Source organism: Engystomops pustulosus, chromosome 7, assembly GCF_040894005.1.
Source record: "Engystomops pustulosus chromosome 7, aEngPut4.maternal, whole genome shotgun sequence".
Lineage (NCBI taxonomy): Eukaryota > Metazoa > Chordata > Amphibia > Anura > Leptodactylidae > Engystomops > Engystomops pustulosus.
In genome coordinates, this window is record NC_092417.1 from 7,573,560 (window position 1) to 7,596,432 (window position 22,873).

The following is a 22,873-nucleotide window of genomic DNA, read 5'->3' on the forward strand; positions in this document are numbered from 1 at the left end:
AAAAAAAAAAGAGTTGTTTTTAAAATCATTGAACATTGTTAAACCACATAAGCCCAAAATAAAGAAAAATTAGATTTTATTACAACCATCAAAATAATGAAATGCAGATACAGTAAATGAAAAATATAAAAAAAAAAATTAAATGGCATCATACTGCCAAGCAACTGCCCCGTGCTCACTATTAAAATATTTGAGAAATTCATCTCTTGTGCGCCATCCAGATAAAGCACGGCAATTGCATTGGTCTATTGTATTTGCAAGGTTGACATCATTGCCAACGTCAAGCAGTGCATGTGGAGACATACCAATTCGACTGAAATTATGCAGAACACAGCATGCCTTCACAACTGTGTCTACATTTTCTACACTTAGGCATATAGCTGCTTTAAGTAAACGCCATTGCCCACTTAATATGCCAAAAGCGCACTCCACAGTCTTGCGGGCTCGAGATAAACGGGCATTATAAATCCGTTTCATATTTGTCAAACCCCGCTTACAGTATGGTCTCAATAAGTGAGTGCGGAGACCAAATGCCTCGTCGGCCACAAAGACATGGGGGAGAATTGTGGAGCTCCCAGTAAGTGCTTTGGCCGGAGGAATATTAATATGTTTTTGAAGAAGCTGTCTTGCCATTGCACTGGTTTCGAGTATTCTCGAATCATTTGTGCTGCCATACGAACCAGTTTCAATGGCAATAAAATTACTGTCACTGTCCGCAATGGCAAGTAAGACAATTGAAAAATATTTTTTATAATTGAAAAAAAGAGTCCCTGAATGAGGTGGCTGTATCACACGGATATGCTTCCCATCAATTGCTCCAAGACAATTTGGGAAATCCGTCTTTTCCTCAAAACCTTTCGAGATGGCTTGAAAATAGTTTGTGGTGGGAAAAGGCATGCAGCGAGGCTGCAAAGCAGCCCATATCACCGCGCAAGTATGTGGAATGATTTTGCACAATGTACTTTTCCCTATCCGAAACTGATGCTGCATGGAGTGATAGCTCTCCCCTGTGGCCAGGAACCTTTATTGAAAGAAAGAAACAAAGATATCACTTTGGTGTAATCATTTCTTTTTTACAGGTTAAAAAATTAAAAAAAACAAACCTTAACGTTACAAGTAGACGTTGTTCAGGAGATATTGCTTGCCTCATCACAGTAGATTGGAATGTTATTTGCTGCTTAATAAGGCCAAGCAAAAAGTCATATTGCTCTATACTTAAACGGCAATATTCCTGAAATTTATTAGGATACCTATGAGACAAAGAAGAGATAACTTTTTTAATAAATATTTAACTATAAAGCACTTAATAAAATGCACACATACATAAAACCAATACAATTCTTAAAATAAGCCAGCTTTTTTTTTGCTTCTTTGAAAATAAAAAAAAAACGGGGGTCCAAAAAAAACAAAAAAAAAAAACATGTAGGTTAAAATAAAAAATAAGGATACTTTCACAACAACAGCCGCAATTAAAAACATGGATCAACAATGTGTGCACGGGTACTCTTCTGTATTGCCCGTGTCCACTCCTCTGTATTTGGTGTTCTGTAACAGGCGGCATAGTTATCTGCCAGCTGTTGCATAATATGACTTATTAATCAGCGGCATCATAGTATGTGCCTGCCTGCATCTATGCAACAGAATACAGAAGTCCAAAAAAATAGGAGGAGCCGTGTGGAAGAAAGAAGATCAGCCACGTCAAACTCATGGAGCCACGCAGAGCATCGGGGCTGCCAAAGGGGTGAGTATATAATGTAACATCATTTAAAAAAGAATTGACCTGCCTGTATACTTCTGTTGCCTTGTTGGCTATATTCTGAAGTGGTGCTGTGACCAATGCATTTCCCACCCACACCTTAGACTGGAGTCAATATGGTTGTCCATTTTGTTGACAAATACGGAACATAGCTTAGACGCTGGTCCACAGATATACAGGTATTTACTAAACCAGGATAATGTAAGAAACATTTTAAATATATATATATATACCTGCGTAATTCAACAAACAATTGAAAAAACTGTCCGTGGCTATCCCGTCCTTGCAACAAAGGATGAACCCATAATCGTCTTCTCAAATGGCGCTGACTTTGTTCCTTTAAAAGAAGATTAAAAAATAACTTCCAAAGCAGTTCTAGAAAAAATAAACAAAATGTAAAAGTGAAAGAAAAATACCAATTTGCGAAGCCTGCGACGACGCGCTGCAAGTCCAAGAATAACAGCACCACATCCCATGATAATATCTCTGCTTGGCCCAGTATATTGCTCCATCATTAGACACCACCATCAAACACAAACACCACAAAAAAACGGACCTGCGTTTGCACTTATATATTGCTACACAGGTGTCCATGGCTTGCAATTGGGGGTTGGCAATGCAAACGCAAGAAAGACGCATGCGTCACAGTAACGCATGCGCTCTTGAAGCATGCGTCAAACGCACGCGCCAAACGTGCGCCTTGCAACGCATGCGTCAGGCGCATCGTGTGACCGCGGCCTTACACCATTTTACAACACATAGAAAATGGAATAAAAAGTGATCAAAATGTCACACAGTCCTAAAAATGATAGCTATGAAAAAGTTATTAAATTAAAACCTGTATATATTAATTTGGTATCCCTGCGATGGTACCAAACCAAAAAAGAAAGTAGACGTGTTATATAAAGCGCACAGTGACAGCCATAAAAACTGAGCCCACAAGGACATGGACCAATTTGACATGCTTGTGCAGCGCTGCGTAATCTGTGTGCGCTATATAAATAAAGAATTATTATTATTATTATGATACAAACACGTTTTTTCCAATTTTACCACATTTGGAATTTTTTTCCAGCTTCCCAGTACACGGCCTGGAATAATAAATAACATCACGGGAAAGTAAAATTTGTTACGCACAAAATAAGCCCTCACACAGCTCTGTACACGGAAAAATTAAAAAGTTATGGATTTGTGAAGGTGGAGAGCGAGAAATGAGCGAAAGAACCCTGCGTCCTTAAGGGGTTAAATATTACCTTCATTTTCTTAGAACTCAAAGATGAATAAATGCATGTAGGTAATCCTACAATTCTATCAAAATATAGAAATGATTGCTCCATACAGTGGAAAAAATGGAAAAAAATCCTAATGTCTAAATCGCCGCTATTTTATCCACACACAAAAATAAAGTGATCAAATGCTCGTACAGTCACCAAAATGGGATAAATGAAAAAATATAGAAATTTTGCATTTTCTTGATTGTACTGACCAAAAGGATAAAGGGAAGGGGACATTTGGAGCGCACAGTAAAAGCCGGGAAAGCAGAGTAAGAAAATGGTGCAAATGTGATTTTTTTTTCAGAAATTCAATACATTAAAAATATTTATTACTGTATTTTTTATTTTTAAATCAAAGGTGCCTTATATATGAACCGTACTTACAGACAACAGCTGCCTTGTACTGTGCACAGGTCTGCCACCCGCTGGTCATTCATCCTTATAATCAGGTGCGCCTTATAATCCGGTGCGCTTTATATATGAACCGTACTTACAGACAACAGCTGCCTTGTACTGTGCACAGGTCTGCCACCCGCTGGTCATTCATCCTTATAATCAGGTGCGCCTTATAATCCGGTGCGCTTTATATATGAACTGTACTTACAGACAACAGCTGCCTTGTACTGTGCACAGGTCTGCCACCCGCTGGTCATTCATCCTTATAATCAGGTGCGCCTTATAATCCGGTGCGCTTTATATATGAACTGTACTTACAGACAACAGCTGCCTTGTACTGTGCACAGGTCTGCCACCCGCGGGTCATTCATCCTTATAATCAGGTGCGCCTTATAATCCGGTGCGCTTTATATATGAACTGTACTTACAGACAACAGCTGCCTTGTACTGTGCACAGGTCTGCCACCCGCTGGTCATTCATCCTTATAATCAGGTGCGCCTTATAATCCGGTACGCCTTATATATTAAACTAGATGTTTTAGCAGGCATTTATTGATGGTGCGCCTTAGGGTGCAGACACACATGGCGTTTTTGGGCCGTTTTTACTAAGTGCGTTTTCAGATAGTTAAAAACGCATGCGTTAAAAAACGCATCCGTTTTTTAAAAACTCATGCGTTTTGTCCGTTTTTCCAAAATTGTGCAATGAAAAACGGACAAAAACGCATGCGTTTTTAACAATCTGAAAACGCACTTAGTAAAAACGGCCCAAAAACGCCATGTGTGTCTTCACCCTTATAGTCCGAAAAAATGCGGTACATGTTCCCAGCTTGCATGGAGTAATAGAATTTGCTTTCGGTTGAGGGGAGTAAAAAATGGTGACGCAAACACCGAAATAAGGTGACAGACAGTGGCGTAATAAGACTGTAATGTGCCACGGTACAAACTTTGTGTCAGGTCCCCATATAGCAAAAACCCACAGCGATGTCCACACATTATATTGAGCAAACACTTGTACTGCATAAACACACAGACAAATATGTGCCTGTAATGAATGTAATGCAAATATACCAGAAATGAATGTACTGCACACAGAAATATATACAGGCCGTCCCTGGGTGAGGCCGCGGTCACACGTACCGCTAGGCGTCCGTCATAACGCGACGCTAGCGCACAGGGGGAGGTCCTCGGCCCGAACGCACATGCGTTTCCAGGGAAACGCATGCGATTGTTAAGCCGATCGCATGCGTTTCTCTGGAAACGCATGTGCGTTGGGGCCGAGGACCTCCCCCTGTGCGCTAGCGTCGCGTTATGAACGGACGTCTAGCGGTACCTGTGACCGCGGCCTTACATACAAGATAGGGTCTGTAGGTTTGTTCTTAAGTCAAGTTTGTATGTAAGTTGGAACTGTATATTTTATCATTGTAATCCCAGCCAGAACTTTTTTGGTCTCTGTGACAATTGGATTTTAAAAATGTTGGGTTGTCATAAAAATCAATATTAACCCTAAAGCTTCATTACAGACGCCTGTGATAACTGTTACAGCTGATTATTGTAGCCTGGGACTAAAGTACAATAAATTACCAATATCCAGAGGTCTGTATGTAAGTCGAGTGTTCTTAAGTAGGGTACCGCCTGTATTAGCATTTGATCTGATCTGTATATAAATATAGTGACAATAAATGTACTGCACCCCGGGGGTGTGATACATATAACAGAAATATGCGGCCTTTTCCATCAGTGCTGGCCTGGTCCATATCCTGGTGGTCTCCTCACAGGCTTCAATTACCCATCAGGTATAGATCCTGAGGGCGCGTTCACACGTTGCGTTTTGACCTGCGTTTTCATTGCGTTTGAAACGCATATACAACAGCTGAGGAGAGGTGATTTGCCTAATTTCATCACTGTTAACGCATGCGTTAACAAAACGCATCGTAAACGCGATGTTAACGCATGCGTTAACGCATGCGTTTTGTTAACGCATGCGTTACCATTGCGTTTACAAACGTAAACGGTAATGTAATTAGGCAAATTACCTCACATCAGCTGTTGTATATGCGTTCCAAACGCAATGAAAACGCAACCAAAACGCAACGTGTGAACGCGCCCTCAGGGTGCGGTCACATGTTGCAGTTAAAACTGCATCGAAATCAGCTTGGAGGTGGTTTTAGGTGCAGTTTTGTCAATTAAACAGGTGAAAGACATGAACTGAATGAGTGAATTTGACTTTGAAGGGGAAACCTGCTCCACAAATGTCATTCACCCGTTCATGTCTTCAGTTCATGTCTTTCACCTGTTTAATTGACAAAACTGCAAATAAAACCTCCTCAGGGCGCGTTCACACGTTGCGTTTTGACCTGCGTTTTCATTGCATTTAAAACGCATATAGAACAGCTGAGGAGGGTTGATTTGCCTAATTACATCCCTGTTAACATTTCCGTTTACAAAACGCATCGTAAACGCGATGTTAACGCATGCGTTAACAACGCGTTAACACATGCGTTTTGTTAACGTTGCGTGTTGCGTTTTGTAATATAATTAGGCAAATCACCTCTCATCAGCTTTTGTATATGCGTTTCAAACGCAATGAAAACGCGACCAAAACGCAACGTGTGAACGCGCCCTCAAAGCTGACCGTGATGCCGTTTTAACTGCAACATGTGACCGCACCCTCAGGGCGCGTTCACACGTTGCGTTTTGGTCGCGTTTTCATTGCGTTTGAAACGCATATACAACAGCTGATGAGAGGTGATTTGCCTAATTACATCGCTGCTAACATTTCTGTTTACAAAATGCATAGTAAACGCGATGTTAACGCATGCGTTAACATTGCGTTTAGAAACGTAAATGGTAATATAATTAGGCAAATCACCTCTCATCAGCTGTTGTATATGCGTTTCAAACTCAATGAAAACGCGACCAAAACGCAACGTGTGAACACGCCCTCAGAATAACTTCTCCCGGCCTTCACTGCAGGATTTGCCAGCCAGGTCTCTCCAGCTCCTTGCTACACATGTCCACACCGCGCCACTAAAAATATCACAGTTATTTACAGTATAGTTTCTCCTGGATAACCACAACCATAACCAGCTAAGATGAATTATGTCGTGGCCAGGAATGGAGATATGTAGACACTGCATGTTTTTGCCACGTGCTTCTTACAAAGGTCATTTCTGTCTATTGTGTTTTTGTTTCTATATTTTTGCTGTGATGTTATGATATGTCTTGTCACGTGAAGTGTTTTGTAATCACAGCATAAAAATTTCCCATTTTTGTGATAAAATAAAATCTAAATAACAAACATTTACTCCATACAACTTCTTTTTGCTACATATAATAAATACACAGTGACCCCCTCAATATATTGTACACATAGACTATATTTCGTTATATAGTACCCCAGAGGTCGCACTAACATTTTTCCAGAACGGTAAAAATACTCCTCTCACCATTTTTGAGGAGTATTTTTACCTGAGGGCGTGTTCACACGTTGCGTTTTGACCTGCGTTTTCATTGCGTTTGAAACGCATATACAACAGCTGAGGAGAGTTGATTTGCCTAATTACATCACTGTTAACGTTTCCGCTTACAAAACGCATCGTAAACGCGATGTTAACGCACGCGTTAACAAAGCGTTAATGCATGCGTTTTGTTAACGCATGTGCTAACATTGCGTTTACAAACGTAAACGGTAATGTAATTAGGCAAATTACCTCACATCAGCTGTTGTATATGCGTTTCAAACGCAATGAAAACGCAACGTGTGAACGCGCCCTCCGGAGGAGTATGAAAATTTAGGCAAAACACCGCTCACACAGCACGCACCCGCAACGCTCCGCTCACACAGCACGCAACCGCAACGCTCCGCTCTCACAGCACGCACACGCAACGCTCCGCTCTCACAGCACGCACCCGCAACGCTCCGCTCTCACAGCACGCACCCGCAGCGCTCCGCTCTCACAGCACGCACCCGCAGCGCTCCGCTCTCACAGCACGCACCCGCAGCGCTCCGCTCTCACAGCACGCACCCGCAGCGCTACGCTCTCACAGCACGCACCCGCAGCGCTCCGCTCTCACAGCACGCACCCGCAGCGCTCCGCTCTCACAGCACGCACCCGCAGCGCTCCGCTCTCACAGCACGCACCCGCAGCGCTCCGCTCTCACAGCACGCATCCGCAGCGCTCCGCTCTCACAGCACGCACCCGCAGCGCTCCGCTCTCACAGCACGCACCCGCAGCGCTCCGCTCTCACAGCACGCACCCGCAGCGCTCCGCTCACACAGCACGCACCCGCAACGCTCCGCACCCACGAGGCTCCGCACCCACGAGGCTCCGCTCACACAGCGCTACACACAGCACGCACAACACTACTCTACACTCACAACACTACTCTACACTCACAACACTACTCTACACTCACAACACTACTCTACACTCACAACACTACTCTACACTCACAACACTACTCTACACTCACAACACTACTCTACACTCACCCGGCCTTGCTATTAAGTCCCGTCGGGATCACACAAACGCAGGCAGCAGCGGGCAGGTAGAGATGGAGCAGGACGGGGAGCAGCAGCCCCGGTGCTCTCACGCTGGGTCTCTCCGGCCCGCCCCTAGTCACGTGTCCCGCTGAGCGGTTCGGCGCGCGCTATGATTGCGCTACTGACATTTCCCTCTTTTGCAGTGCACGCTGAACCGCTCAGCCTGCGCGCTACAGGGAATAATTGCCAAGCGTAACTTTATGCATGCCAATTATTTTGGGGGTTAATGGCGCCTCATCACGCGTCTATGACGCGTGGTGAGGCGTTAATGCGACCTCTGTAGTACCCCCTCAACTAAAAATATTTGTATACAGTAGCTCCTGATTTATATAAAGCATCAAAATTATTGCTGACGTCTCAGCTGCCAGTGATCTCGCAGCATCTTCTTCTGCCCGGGCAGAACTTGAGTCAGGCCGGCGCCACACGTAGCGCTTTGTCTGCGCTTGCAAACGCAGACAAAGCCGCGCCCACCGGGGCGGGCCTCGGCCCGATCGCATCGGCGTTTCTATGGAAACGCCTGCGATCGGGAACGAGACGCCGGTGTTTCGCGTAAAATTAACGCAAAACACCGGCGCAGACAAAGCGCCGGCCTAAGACACAGGACTGCGTGATGGTCATAGTGATATCTCTGCAGAGGCCTCTCCTCTTACATGGATTGTTTTCTATGGTTGCTGCTGCATTGTAGACTGGGGGTGGTGACACACATGGCGTTTTTAGGCCGTTTTAAGTAGTGCATTTTCAGATCGGGAAAAAACGCATGCGCTCAAAAACGGCCTAAAAACGCCATGTGTGTCACCACCCTTAGGGTGCATTCACATGGGCGTCTGGGGGGGAGGTATATGCGGCCGTACATGGGGAAAAGATAGAGTATGCTCAAAAACAGACCAAAAATGCCATGTGTGGCATCACCCTCCGGGTGCGCTCAGACGATGCGTTTGCGCTGCTTTTTTGCATGTCTACCATGCGTTTGGCTAGTTTTAAATAGCTTTTCTTCATTTCTGAAAGTGGAAGCAGCTGTGAAAGTGTCGACACTGGTGCTTACACTTGTTGTAAAACCATCCAAACAGATGGTAACACGGAAAAACGCTTTAAAATGTGTCATTCTCTGGGGAACGAGCTGACATTTTCATGAATATCATTTTGAGAACCTTTTGATTAGTTTTGATGTAGTTAATGGAAACCTACCATTTGATTTGGTGCATTATGAAGCAAACATACCTTGAGACTGCTGTAGCTACACTGATGCAGGATCATATCTTGTTTAATCCCGGAGTGGTTTTGTTGAAAAAACAATTATAACATTATGATAATGAAGCTCTGTCCCTTCTATGGCTGCTCTGGCGCTTGCTTTCCCGCTTCTCATAGCAGTAGAGTTTTTCTCTGCAGGAGATAATGATGCAATCACTGTTCTCCCTGCCAGACAGAATAATCAATTGCTGCACCATCCCCCAGCTGTTGTATATGAGTGAACCAGCTCAGGTTTATTAGTCACGCTCGACTTAACTCCATCTGTAATTCCAAGCTCCCGTGTGTAATGTGTTTATCTTGGCAGCCATGCTGACTCAGCTTTCCCAAGGTCCTGAATGTTATAATTGTTTTTCAGCAAAACCACTCAGCTCAGGGATTAACCAAGATATGATCCTGCATCAGTGTAGCTACAGCAGTATCAAGGTATGTTTGCTTCATAATGCATCCAATCACATGGTAGGTTTCCTTTAATAGGAGGACTCAGGTAGAGGAAGAAACTATAGAACTTTCCCCCTCCTAAAGTAAGATATGGAGGAAACCGCAGCTGATGAATTTCTAAGAAAGACTAAAAATTGGTCACTGCTGACAACAAGCCTCATCCACATCCCTCTGTGTATAGAGAAGGTGTCAGGGTGTGGGGGAGGGGAGATGTTCTGTCATGTAATGGGGTAAATGTTTCTTCCACATGTAATGAAGGTTTTGTGTCTTGCAGGATTTATTATCTATTGAGGATCAGAGATGAATATTATATCTCCCAGTGATGGTAAGATTCTCCCGCTGTCTACCTCCGGCTCTTCTACTTCTTACACTATTACTGATATGATATCCCTGCTGTTCTCACATCCGGCTGCAATTACATGTTCTGAGATTTATGCTTTATGTTACAATGACTAAATCACAATAATAATAAGAATAATAATCCTCTTCATAATAATAATAAAAAAAATGTGCTCAGCTTGGGATTTGAACTCATACACTATAAATGCTACAGAGAAGGAGCTTCCATCCACTAGTGCAGTGGTGGCGAACCTGTGGCACGGGTGCCAGAGGTGGCACTCAGAGCCCTTTCTGTGGGCACCCAGGCCTTCACCCCAACACAGAGTTTGCCAAACAGGACTCAAGGCTTCCTCCTGCCGTCCAATACAGCCCAGGATGTGCCATGCTCAGCGCCATTTTTAATCGACATCCTTGGCAGCCAGAGCTACATGAGGAACGAGAAAGTGTGGAAAGAGAGATTATTTTTGGAGCTCCTGCTCTGGGAACCCTGATTCCTCCTTTTCAGGGTAACCCGTAGGGAAGCTACAATCCAAATTTCTCCATCATCTTTCTATTGTATTGATGAACTCAGGCCGCCAATAGGATTAAAACAATAAGTTACTGCTTAAATTGTCATGTTGGCTCTTTGCGACATATAAGTGGGTTTTTGGTTGAAGTTTGGGCACTCTCTCTCCAAAAGGTTCACCATCACTGCACTAGGGTATTGGCCCAGTGGTCATTGATGGGAGGATACATCTTCTCAGAAATTACCATTTGTAATTATTGAGATGACTATTATTATTATTTTTATTATTATCATGGAGACCATCAGTATTATTATAATGTTAGTACTAATAATCTCAATAATAATCATCTCAAGAATCTTAATAATTATAATAATAATAATCTCAATAATTAGAATAATCTCTTAATAATCTCAATAATAATAATCTCAATTTCAATAATATCAATAATCTCAATACTAATAATCTCAATAATCTAAATTATAATAATCTCAATATTACTCTCAATATTCATCTTAATAATAATAATCATCTCAATAATAATCTCAATAATATTCTCTGAGAAGATCCCTCTCGAAGTATCGGTGTGTCACAATGTAACAGTGAAACTCTTAGTTGCAGAAAATCCTCCCACTGACATCCTCTGAGTTTATAGCCTTGAGGGTAGAAGCTTCTATCCTTATTGCAGAGGGTCTGGGGTTCGAATCCCGGACTGGGCATAAATTTATTTTATTCAATAAATAACTTGTGTCTGGGGAAGCCCTGGAGACCATATATGGACAGATGGTGATCTGACCTGATGACGTGGTCCCTGCTCTCTCCGCTGACCCGACACTTCTCTGAAAAGGATTCCCTGCCCGATGTCTGCTCTGGGGAACCCTAGGAGATGTAGGCTCCCAGGTTCTGGCTTTGAAAGTATTTACTATGCGGGACACAGAGCCGGGACAACCCCAGCAAGTGCGCGACCTGGAGGGAATATCCGTGACAATCTGACAGTTGCCCGTGACGCGGGGCAGAGGTTAAAAAATCGTGACTGTCCTGGCCAAACCGGGATGGTTGGGAGCTATGCATCTTCCAGACATTGGGGCAGATTTATCAAGTGTCTGAAAGTCAGAATATTTCTAGTTGCCCATGGCAACCAATCACAGCTCCCGTTTAAAATACCAGTGCTCATGAATATTTTAAACGGGATTGTGATTGGTTGCCATGGGCAACTAGAAATATTCTGACTTTCAGACACTGGATAAATCTGCCCCATTTGACTTTCCTGGCCTGTTCCAGGTTCCTACACAAGTCCCCTAGCAGCACAATGACATTACTGTACTAATATCCACTGCTGTCATCCCTCTACATGTCCTAGAAGATTTCATCCTTGTGTCTCCTTCATTTCCAGATGCTGAGACCCGGAAGTTTTACCAGAAGCTTTGTCACTATCCACCTCATGTCCTGAGGATGACGTATAGATATTTCCAGGAGGATCTGCTCCAAATCATGGAGAACCTGAATCTTCCATCACTTCTACATGAGCTGAGCTCCCGAAATATCCCAGATCTGCAGGTGAGATGTGCCGGTGTTATATACAGGTGTCCCCTGTGTTATCAGGTGTTATATACAGGTGTCCCCTGTGTTATCATCTGTTATATACAGGTGTCCCTTGTGTTATCAGGTGTTATATACAGGTGTCCCCTGTGTTATCAGGTGTTATATACAGGTGTCCCCTGTGTTATCAGGTGTTATATACAGGTGTCCCCTGTGTTATCAGGTGTTATATACAGGTGTCCCCTGTGTTATCAGGTGTTATATACAGGTGTCCCCTGTGTTATCAGGTGTTATATACAGGTGTCCCCTGTGTTATCAGGTGTTATATACAGGTGTCCCCTGTGTTATCAGGTGTTATATACAGGTGTCCCCTGTGTTATCAGGTGTTATATACAGGTGTCCCCTGTGTTATCAGGTGTTATATACAGGTGTCCCCTGTGTTATCAGGTGTTATATACAGGTGTCCCCTGTGATATCAGGTGTTATATACAGGTGTCCCCTGTGTTATCAGGTGTTATATACAGGTATCTCCTGTGTTATCAGGTGTTATATACAGGTGTCCCCTGTGTTATCAGGTGTTATATACAGGTGTCTCCTGTGTTATCAGGTGTTATATGCAGGTTTCCCCTGTGTTATCAGGTGTTATATACAGGTGTCCTCTGTGTTATCAGGGGTTATATACAGGTGTCCTCTGTGTTATCAGGGGTTATATACAGGTGTCCCCTGTGTTATCATCTATTATATACAGGTGTCCCCTGTGTTATCAGGTGTTATATACAGGTGTCCCCTGTGTTATCAGGTCTTATATACAGGTGTCCCCTGTGTTATTAGGTGTTATATGCAGGTGTCCCCTGTGTTATCAGGTGTTATATACAGGTGTCTCCTGAGTTATCAGGTGTTATATATAGGTGTCCCCCGTGTTATCAGGTGTTATATACAGGTGTCCCCTGTGATATCAGGTGTTATATACAGGTGTCCTCTGTGTCATCAGGTGTTATATACAGGTGTCCCCTGTGTTATCAGGTGTTATATGCAGGTGTCCTCTGTGTTATCAGGTGTTATATACAGGTGTCCCCTGTGTTATCAGGTGTCTCCTGTGTTATCAGGTGTTATATACAGGTGTCCCCTGTGTTATCAGGTGTTATATACAGGTGTCCCCTGTGTTATCAGGTGTTATATACAGGTGTCCCCTGTGATATCAGGTGTTATATACAGGTGTCCCCTGTGATATCAGGTGTTATATACAGGTGTCCCCTGTGTTATCAGGTGTTATATACAGGTGTCTCCTGTGTTATCAGGTGTTATATACAGGTGTCCCCTGTGTTATCAGGTGTTATATACAGGTGTCCCCATGTGTTATCAGGTGTTATATACAGGTGTCTCCTGTGTTATATGCAGGTGTCCCCTGTGTTATCAGGTGTTATATACAGGTGTCCTCTGTGTTATCAGGGGTTATATACAGGTGTCCTCTGTGTTATCAGGTGTTATATACAGGTGTCCCCTGTGTTATCAGGTGTTATATACAGGTGTCCCCTGTGTTATCAGGTGTTATATACAAGTGTCCCCTGTGTTATCAGGTGTTATATACAGGTGTCCCCTGTGTTATCATCTATTATATACAGGTGTCCCCTGTGTTATCAGGTGTTATATACAGGTGTCCCCTGTGTTATCAGGTCTTATATACAGGTGTCCCCTGTGTTATTAGGTGTTATATACAGGTGTCTCCTGTGTTATCAGGTGTTATATATAGGTGTCCCCTGTGTTATCAGGTGTTATATACAGGTGTCCCCTGTGTTATCAGGTGTTATATACAGGTGTCCCCTGTGTTATCAGGTGTTATATGCAGGTGTCCCCTGTGTTATCAGGTGTTATATGCAGGTGTCCCCTGTGTTATCAGGTGTTATATACAGGTGTCCCCTGTGTTATCAGGTGTTATATACAGGTGTCCCCGGTGTTATTAGGTGTTATATGCAGGTGTCCCCTGTGTTATCAGGTGTTATATGCAGGTGTCCCCTGTGTTATCAGGTGTTATATACAGGTGTCCCCTGTGATATCAGGTGTTATATACAGGTATCTCCTGTGTTATCAGGTGTTATATACAGGTGTCCCCTGTGTTATCAGGTGTTATGTACAGGTGTCTCCTGTGTTATCAGGTGTTATATACAGGTGTCCCCTGTGTTATCAGGTGTTATATACAGGTGTCCCCATGTGTTATCAGGTGTTATATACAGGTGTCCCCATGTGTTATCAGGTGTTATATACAGGTGTCTCCTGTGTTATCAGGTGTTATATACAGGTGTCCCCCGTGTTATCAGGTGTTATATACAGGTGTCCCCCGTGTTATCAGGTGTTATATACAGGTGTCTCCTGTGTTATCAGGTGTTATATACAGGTGTCCCCCGTGTTATCAGGTGTTATATACAGGTGTCCCCCGTGTTATCAGGTGTTATATACAGGTGTCCTCTGTCTTATCAGGTGTTATATACAGGTGCCCCCTGTGTTATCAGGTGTTATATACAGGTGTCCCCCGTGTTATCAGGGGTTATATACAGGTGTCCTCTGTCTTATCAGGTGTTATATACAGGTGCCCCCTGTGTTATCAGGTGTTATATACAGGTGTCCCCTGTGTTATCAGGTGTTATATACAGGTGTCCCCCGTGTTATCAGGTGTTATATACAGGTGTCCCCTGTGATATCAGGTGTTATATACAGGTGTCCCCCGTGTTATCAGGTGTTATATGCAGGTGTCCTCTGTGTCATCAGGTGTTATATACAGGTGTCCCCTGTGTTATCAGGTGTTATATGCAGGTGTCCTCTGTGTTATCAGGTGTTATATACAGGTGTCCCCTGTGTTATCAGGTGTCTCCTGTGTTATCAGGTGTTATATACAGGTGTCCCCGGTGTTATCAGGTGTTATATACAGGTGTCCCCTGTGTTATTAGGTGTTATATGCAGGTGTCCCCTGTGTTATCAGGTGTTATATACAGGTGTCCCCTGTGTTATCAGGTGTTATATACAGGTGTCCCCTGTGTTATCAGGTGTTATATACAGGTGTCCCCTGTGTTATTAGGTGTTATATGCAGGTGTCTTCTGTGTTATCAGGTGTTATATGCAGGTGTCCCCTGTGTTATCAGGTGTTATATACAGGTGTCCCCTGTGTTATCAGGTGTTATATACAGGTGTCCCCTGTGTTATCAGGTGTTATATACAGGTGTCCCCGGTGTTATTAGGTGTTATATGCAGGTGTCCCCTGTGTTATCAGGTGTTATATACAGGTGTCCCCTGTGTTATCAGGTGTTATATACAGGTGTCCCCTGTGTTATCAGGTGTTATATACAGGTGTCCCCTGTGTTATCAGGTGTTATATACAGGTGTCCCCTGTGTTATATACAGGTGTCCCCTGTGTTATCAGGTGTTATATACAGGTGTCCCCTGTGATATCAGGTGTTATATACAGGTATCTCCTGTGTTATCAGGTGTTATATACAGGTGTCCCCTGTGTTATCAGGTGTTATATACAGGTGTCCTCTGTGTTATCAGGTGTTATATACAGGTGTTCTCTGTGTTATCAGGTGTTATATACAGGTGTCCCCTGTGTTATCAGGTGTTATATACAGGTGTCCCCTGTGTTATCAGTTGTTATATACAGGTGTCTCCTGTGTTTTCAGGTGTTATATACAGGTGTCCCCTGTGTTATCAGGTGTTATATACAGGTGTCCCCATGTGTTATCAGGTGTTATATACAGGTGTCCCCTGTGTTATATACAGGTGTCCCCTGTGTTATCAGGTGTTATATACAGGTGTCTCCTGTGTTATCAGGTGTTATATACAGGTGTCCCCTGTGTTATATACAGCTGTCCCCTGTGTTATCAGGTGTTATATACAGGTGTCCCCTGTGTTATCAGGTGTTATATACAGGTGTCCCCTGTGTTATCAGTTGTTATATACAGGTGCCCCCTGTGTTATCAGGTGTTATATACAGGTGTCCCCTGTGTTATCAGGTGTTATATACAGGTGTCCCCTGTGTTATCAGGTGTTATATGCAGGTGTCCCCTGTGTTATCAGGTGCTATATACAGGTGTCTCCTGTGTTATCAGGTGTTATATACAGGTGTCCTCTGTGTTATCAGGTGTTATATACAGGTGTCCCCTGTGTTATCAGGTGTTATATACAGGTGTCCCCTGTGTTATCAGGTGTTATATACAGGTGTCCCCTGTGATATCAGGTGTTATATACAGGTGTCTCCTCTGTTATCCTGTGACCGCACAATAGACCTCAGTGGGGGCCGTGACCTCGCTGCCATTTTTGTGGGAAGCTCACAACCTTCTTTTACGGGCCTATGGCTTATATAGCAGATTATATTGTGTAAGTATTATAAGTGTAGCTATCCCGTCCTGCCCCACCCACCCACACACATACATAAGGGGGTCATTATATTCTGGTAAATATTATGATTGTTACTTGTGGAATCAGGATTTTCTCCCCAACTATTCCATCTATTTCTCTCCTCTGGACCAGCACATTATAGAGAAGACATTAAAGGGGCGTTCTCATCTGGGCATTCACATTCAGTTTGATAAATCTGCCATTTATAAACATTTCTTCAATTAGATGTTATTAAAAAAATGTTCCTGTGTGAAGATAATTTCTCATAAATGTAGTCATTTTGTCCCTTAGAAACGAGATAGCTTCCTCGGATACGGCCACGTCTGATGGAGGGATTGCACAAAGAAACAAATTGTTTTTGTATATGAAATGTCCGGGATTTACTACATGACCCACAGCCGTCCTGTGGTAATGATTGCTGAATCCAGGAGGTCAGACAGGACTGAATAGCTCCTGTCTGGCCACCGCTGCCAGAGTGTGACGTGGTCGTAACCGAGGAAGCCATCTCGTTTCTAAGGGACAGAATGACTACATTTATGAGAAATTATCTTCACACAGGATCATTTTTTTTTAACCCCTTCACGCTCCGTGGCGGATATATCCGCCACGGAGCGCAGTGACTTAGCGCTCAGTGGCGGATATATCCGCCACGGCGCTTATGCCGGCTCGGCTCTGGATCAGAGCCGAACCGGCATCGGGAAACACGGGGTGCCGGCTGTAACTAATAGCCGGCACCCCAGTGTAACACCCGCGATCGGAGTTGTCTCCGATAGCGGGTGCTTAACCCGTTAAATGCCGCGGTCAGTGCGACCGCGGCATCTAACAAGCATCTGGGGGGTCTTTCCCCCACGATCGCCCCCCCCGAACCGTTTTCGGGGGGCGCCGATCGTTGCCATAGCAACTCTGGGGTCCGGTCTGGACCCCAGAGTTACCTGCAAGAATTGCCAGTAAGATGGTGTCTGTGACGTCATCTTACTGGCAAAGTGCCAGCCTATGCAAGTGTATAGGCTGACACTGATAATACTCTGCAATACATGAGTATTGCAGAATATTATCATGAAGAAGCAATCAGAAGATTGCTTCTTCATGTCCCATGGTATAAAAGTGAAAAAGTAAAAAAAAAAAAAGTTATTCAATAAAAAAATAAAGTCATAAATCACTAAAAATGCCCCAAACTCCCAAAACATATAAAGAGACATATAACTCAAAAAAAAGTCTAAATCATAACACAAACCCCACATATATAGTATCACCGCGTCCGTAACAACCCGTAGAATAAAAGTAAATCATTATTGAACCCCCACGATAAACGCAGTAAAAAAAAAATGTTATAAACCCTCCAAAAATTATGATTTTTACCTTTTCAATCCCACAAAAAATGCTATAAAATGCGATCAAAAAACCATATGTACTCAGACATGATACTGGTGCAAAGTACAACATGTCCCGCAAAAAACAAGCCATCAACCAGCTCCGTAGCCAAAAAAGTAACAATGTTATGCCACTTGGAAGACGGCAATACATAAATGATAGATTTTTCCCCACATTAGGGTTTTGTTTGACAAATTTAGTAAAACGTAAGAAAATATATTCATGTCTGGTGTCCCCGTAATCGTATCGACCCATAGAATAAAGATAACAGGATTATTAGTCTATACGGTGAACACCAAAAAAAAAAAAGTAAAAAATCCAGTACAGAATTGATGCTTTTCTACTCCTGCCCTCAAAAAAGTTCCTAAATTTTCAACAATAGGTGATACCAACCCCAAAATGGTAACAATGGAAAAAGCATCTCGTCCCGCAAAAAAAATGCTGTCACATGGCCCCAATAACGGAAAAGCGAAAATTTTATAGCCTTCAACCAGAAAACTAAAATCCTGGCAGCTGCAGGTCCCTCCTTCCCTTCTGCGCCTCGCTGTGCCCCCATAACACAAGTAATGGCCACATGTGGGGGGTCTTTGTACTCAGGAGAAATTGCAGAACAAATTGTATGGTGGGTTTTCTCTTTTTATATTTTGGAAATGTGTAAATTTTAGGGCTAAATGAACGTATAAGGGAACAATATGACCATTCTAAATTTCACCTCCATTTTGATTCAATTACTATGAAGATCTCAAGGGGTTAACAATCTTCGTAAAAGCGGTTTCTGATAGCTTGAGGGGTGCAGATTTGAAAATGGGTTGGTTATATAGGGGGGTTTTGATGCTAAATATGTAAAATTTCATTCAAAACTGTATTTATCCCCAAAATAGTCAATTCTGAAAATCCTGGAAAGCGCTATTCTATTTGTAAGCCGCGTGACATCAAAATAAATTATCCAGACATTTCAGAAATTATGAAAATGTAAAGTAGACAAATGGGAAATGTTATTCAGCAACTTATTTAGCTGGTAAATCTATCTGCCTGAAAACGCAATGATTTAGAATTTCGAAAATGGCAAATTTTTCAAAAAATTTATCATATTTTCTTTTTTTTGTAAATAAACGCAAAACTTATCTGCCAGAATTTACCACTAAAATGAAGTACAACATGTGGGGAAAAAACTATCTCAGAATCGTTTTGATAAGTAACAGTGTTCAAAAGTTATAACCATATAAAGCGACGCAGGTCAGAATCCAAAAAATCGGGCTGAGCCTTAAGCTACAAAATGGCTGCGTCCTTAAGGGGTTAATAACATCCAATTGAAGAAATGTTTATAAATGGAAGATTAGTGAAACTGAATGTGAATGCCCAGGTGAGAATACCCCTTTAAGTATCTGTGTATATTAACCCTTTGTATTCAGTCTCCTTGTATAATGACCCTTATGTTGGACCTTTCTTTTGTTCTAGAAATACCTGAGTTTAGAACATGATAGAAAAACCTTGGCCCGGAATTTACTCCAGGAGATTTTCTGTAGAGGAGCAGAAGCTGTGATAACATTGTGGGTCAGTCTTCATGTACTACGGAAGGATCACGGTTCCCCGGTCCTGGGCGCTGTACTGGAGGAGCTCGGCCACAGAGGTAACATTGTGTATGACATGTGTCACTCATCATATCCTGGGCTCATCATGTACAGTGACCTCAGTAATACAGATCCCTGCACTGGATCAGTCATTCTCCGCAGTGTATAAATGTACAGATGGAGCAACGTGTAATATACAAAGGACTAACACTCTTATCTCACAGAGCAATAACCTTATACAATTAAGAGCACTACAGGCTACTTAATATTGAGAATGTAAGAACTGGAGGGATGGCGTAGCAAAATAATGGGAAAAAGAATTCATTGAGAATTTTAAACTAGTACCCCATATTCGTTGGAAATTATGGACGTGGTCTAGCAGCCGCACTACAGAGTTTGTTTTTGTATGTTTTTGTTTAATGTTGTTTCTTTTTGTTTTATTAACCCCTTAAGGTCGCAGCCATTTTACAGCTTAAGGCTCACCCACATTTTTTGGATTCTGACCTGCGTCGCTTTATATGGTTATAACTTTTGAAAACTGCTACTTATCAAAGCGATTATTAGATTGTTTTTTCCCCACATGTTGTACTTCATTTTAGTGGTAAATGTTGGTTGATAAGTTTTGTGTTTATTTACTAAAAAAAGAAAAAATGATGAATTTTTTGAAAAATTTCTCTTTTTTTTTAAATTCGAAATCCTTACATTTCCAGGCAGATAGATTTATCACCTAAATAAGTTGCTGAATAACATTTCCCATATCTCTACTTTTTTTTTTTTTTTCATTATAAAAATTTTTTATTGCTTTTTTAACAAAGAATGTACATTACAAAAATAGTAGTCAGACATTGCAATTTAACAGTGTTCACACATATAACAGTTTAACAAAATTCATATAACCAGGGTGTGTACCACATACTGCTAGACATAGTTCGTCCTAACCTGAAACACAATGGTGGAGATCTGCCATCAGGTCTCCAGATAAAACACAATATGTCATCCTTTTTCTTTTCTTCTTTTTTTCCCCTTTCTCTTCTTTTCCTCTCCCTCCTCCCAGAAACACATCCTCAACAATGGGGGGAAAAAACTATTTCCAATGACTCCAGATCTCAGCCCATTTCCCTCCAGTTCCACATTTATCAATATGGATGTGTTCATATCTTTCATATGGGACTATAGGGCAAAGTCTGATATGCCGATGTGGTTTCTGTAGTTGGGCAACCTCGCCAGGGCTCCTAATGATGCTTCTATTGCTTGTTTTTCTAACCAACTCCTAACTTAAGTCTGGTCTGGATTTTCGGGTTTGCTCCAGTAACATTCTTTTTCTAAGTCATACTATTGAGCAACCCTAGTTAAATTTGCGTTGAAGTAATTATAAGCCTGTGGCGATTTTGGCATTACTGTATTTTATATCTGTATTTTGCTCTCTGTGCGCCTTGCGTTAATCTAGTTCAGTGATGGCAAACCTTTAAGAGACCGAGTGCCCAAACTACAACAAAGACCCGCTTATTTATCGCAAAGTGCCAACACAGAAATGTAATTTGTGATTTATACTCCCTTCTCTGTCACTGTTTTATTGATACCAGCCCCTGAGGACACCAATAAAGCAGAAAATAGTCCCAGGTACAGCTGTCACTTTAAAATAGCTCTGTGCACAGCAAGTCCTGGGCTGTCTGGGACTGCAGGAAGATACCTGGAGTCATCTCTGGTGATGGCCTGAGTGCCCACAGAAAGGGCTCTGAGTGCCACCTATGGCACCCGTGCCATAGGTTAGCCATCACTGATCTAGTTTATTCAATTGCTGGCTTAACAATAGGATAATAACTAACTGACTTAAAACGCAATACTTACTAACACTTTGCTTAAGGCTTATTCACTAAGTTTTAGGTTGTAGAACTTAATCTGGTTTTACCGTATTGTTTGTCTGTCATTGTCGGGTGTAGGTTACTTTACTTCATCATGCCTCCAAAAAAGACAGAAAGAAAGTCAGGAGGGTTAGATAAAATGTGGAAGGCCTCCCCAACTAAAACAAAACAAATTAGCAAGGAGGATTTGCCTCCCTCAGCTTCCAATAACACAGGGTCTAATTCCCTAGCTAGTGAAGATCTTAATCCCACAAACGAAGACATTCTGGCTTAGATCCTTGACACGGTTCAAGAAACTAAGTCATCAGTAGCTGAGCTAAAAAAGGAGGTTGGCTGTATTAGCTCTGACATTGCGATAATGAGGGATGATTTGAATTCATTGAGGGATAAGTTTAAGGGAATGGAAAAGAGCGTCAGGAAAACTGAGGAAGATATTAAATCAATCCAGAAAGGCATGAAAGAACTAAGGGAAGAAAATGCACAGTTGAAAGAAAAGCTGTTAGATCAGGAGAATCGGTCAAGGAGGGCCAATATAAGAATAATTGGGTATCCAGAGGAGCCTTCTGAAGGGAATATGGCCACTAACATACAGAAGTGGTTATTGAAAGTATTTGGTAGTGAAGAGGGAGACACAGAAATTGAGGGCAAGTTATAAGATGGTGAAAAACAGGCTGTAATCAAGTGGATCAAGTTTGGGTAAGGGGGGGTGGGGGGGGGTAGGGGTATACCGGCAAGTTTTTTTTTTTTCCTCTTTCTTTCTTTTTTCTTTCTTCTCCCTATCTGAATGGAGAAGGCAATAAGAGTTCTGTGTTGGAACATTAGGGGCCTGAGCGATAGGAAAAGAAGATGTGCAATATTTGATGTAATAAATAAACATTTGCCAGCTGTGGTAGTATTGCTAGAAACCCACTTAACCCCATAATTAGGATGTGTCACGGGTGCTCCCGCGATCCCTGTCTCGGATCGTGGGCTCATCCGTGCTCCCCGTGTGCCCCCGCTGCAGCCCGGTCTCCTCACTCACCTCTCCCGGCTCCTGCTCTTCCCCGGACTGCCGTGTGCGCGCGTCCCTGCCTCCTAGGGCGCGCGCGCGGCTCCTGCAGAAAACTTAAAGGGCAGCGCACCGCTAATTGGTGCACTGGCTGAACACCACCTTTAAGAATCCTGCCTCTTCCTGTGTCCCCTGCCGGATCTTTGGGCCTCATTGCCTTAGAGAAACCTTCCAAGCGAGTATTCCTGCGTTCCTGTGTATTCCTGCGTTCCTGTGTGTCTCCGCTCCTGAGTCCTGTGTTGCCGTGTTACCTAGTTCCTCCGTGTTGTTGTGTTCCGTGTGCCTGTGTTCCCGTTCCCACCTGCCTGGACCTCCTGTTGCTGACCCCGGACTTGGACTTGACGTTGCATCTCTGCCGCCTGCCCTGACCCTGTGCCTGGACCTGACTACGAGATTGTCATCCGCTAAGGTACCTCGACCTTGGCTGCCACCGCGGGCTAGTCACGCCTGGGAACGAACTAGTGGTATCCTGCCGCAGCAAGTCCAATCCACTTTGCGGCGGGCTCTGGTGAATACCAGGTGCCACTGGGCTCCGGTCCCTGGTGTTGGCTAGTTCCATCTCCCGCGGTGGTCTAGAGGATCCACTGATCCTAACAGGA

General features: G+C 43.0%; 2 protein-coding genes across 2 annotated transcripts in view; one reads left to right on the forward strand and one right to left on the reverse strand.

Moving 5' to 3' along the window:
* Window positions 1–52: 52 nt before the first annotated feature.
* LOC140069241 (uncharacterized) overlaps window positions 53–22,873 on the reverse strand; it is a 381,540-nt gene continuing 358,719 nt past the window's right edge. The window contains exons 2-4 of the mRNA XM_072114703.1: window positions 1,990–2,093; window positions 1,104–1,250; window positions 53–1,021 (exon numbers count right to left, since the gene is read on the reverse strand). Coding sequence (XP_071970804.1) covers window positions 139–1,021; window positions 1,104–1,150 — 930 coding nt within the window. The 5' untranslated portion in view covers window positions 1,151–1,250; window positions 1,990–2,093 and the 3' untranslated portion in view covers window positions 53–138. The remainder of the gene's footprint in view (window positions 1,022–1,103; window positions 1,251–1,989; window positions 2,094–22,873) is intronic.
* LOC140068805 (NACHT, LRR and PYD domains-containing protein 12-like) overlaps window positions 11,422–22,873 on the forward strand; it is a 57,056-nt gene continuing 45,604 nt past the window's right edge. The window contains exons 1-3 of the mRNA XM_072114189.1: window positions 11,422–11,478; window positions 11,800–12,054; window positions 19,252–19,423. Of these exons, the coding sequence (XP_071970290.1) occupies window positions 11,422–11,478; window positions 11,800–12,054; window positions 19,252–19,423 (484 nt within the window). The remainder of the gene's footprint in view (window positions 11,479–11,799; window positions 12,055–19,251; window positions 19,424–22,873) is intronic.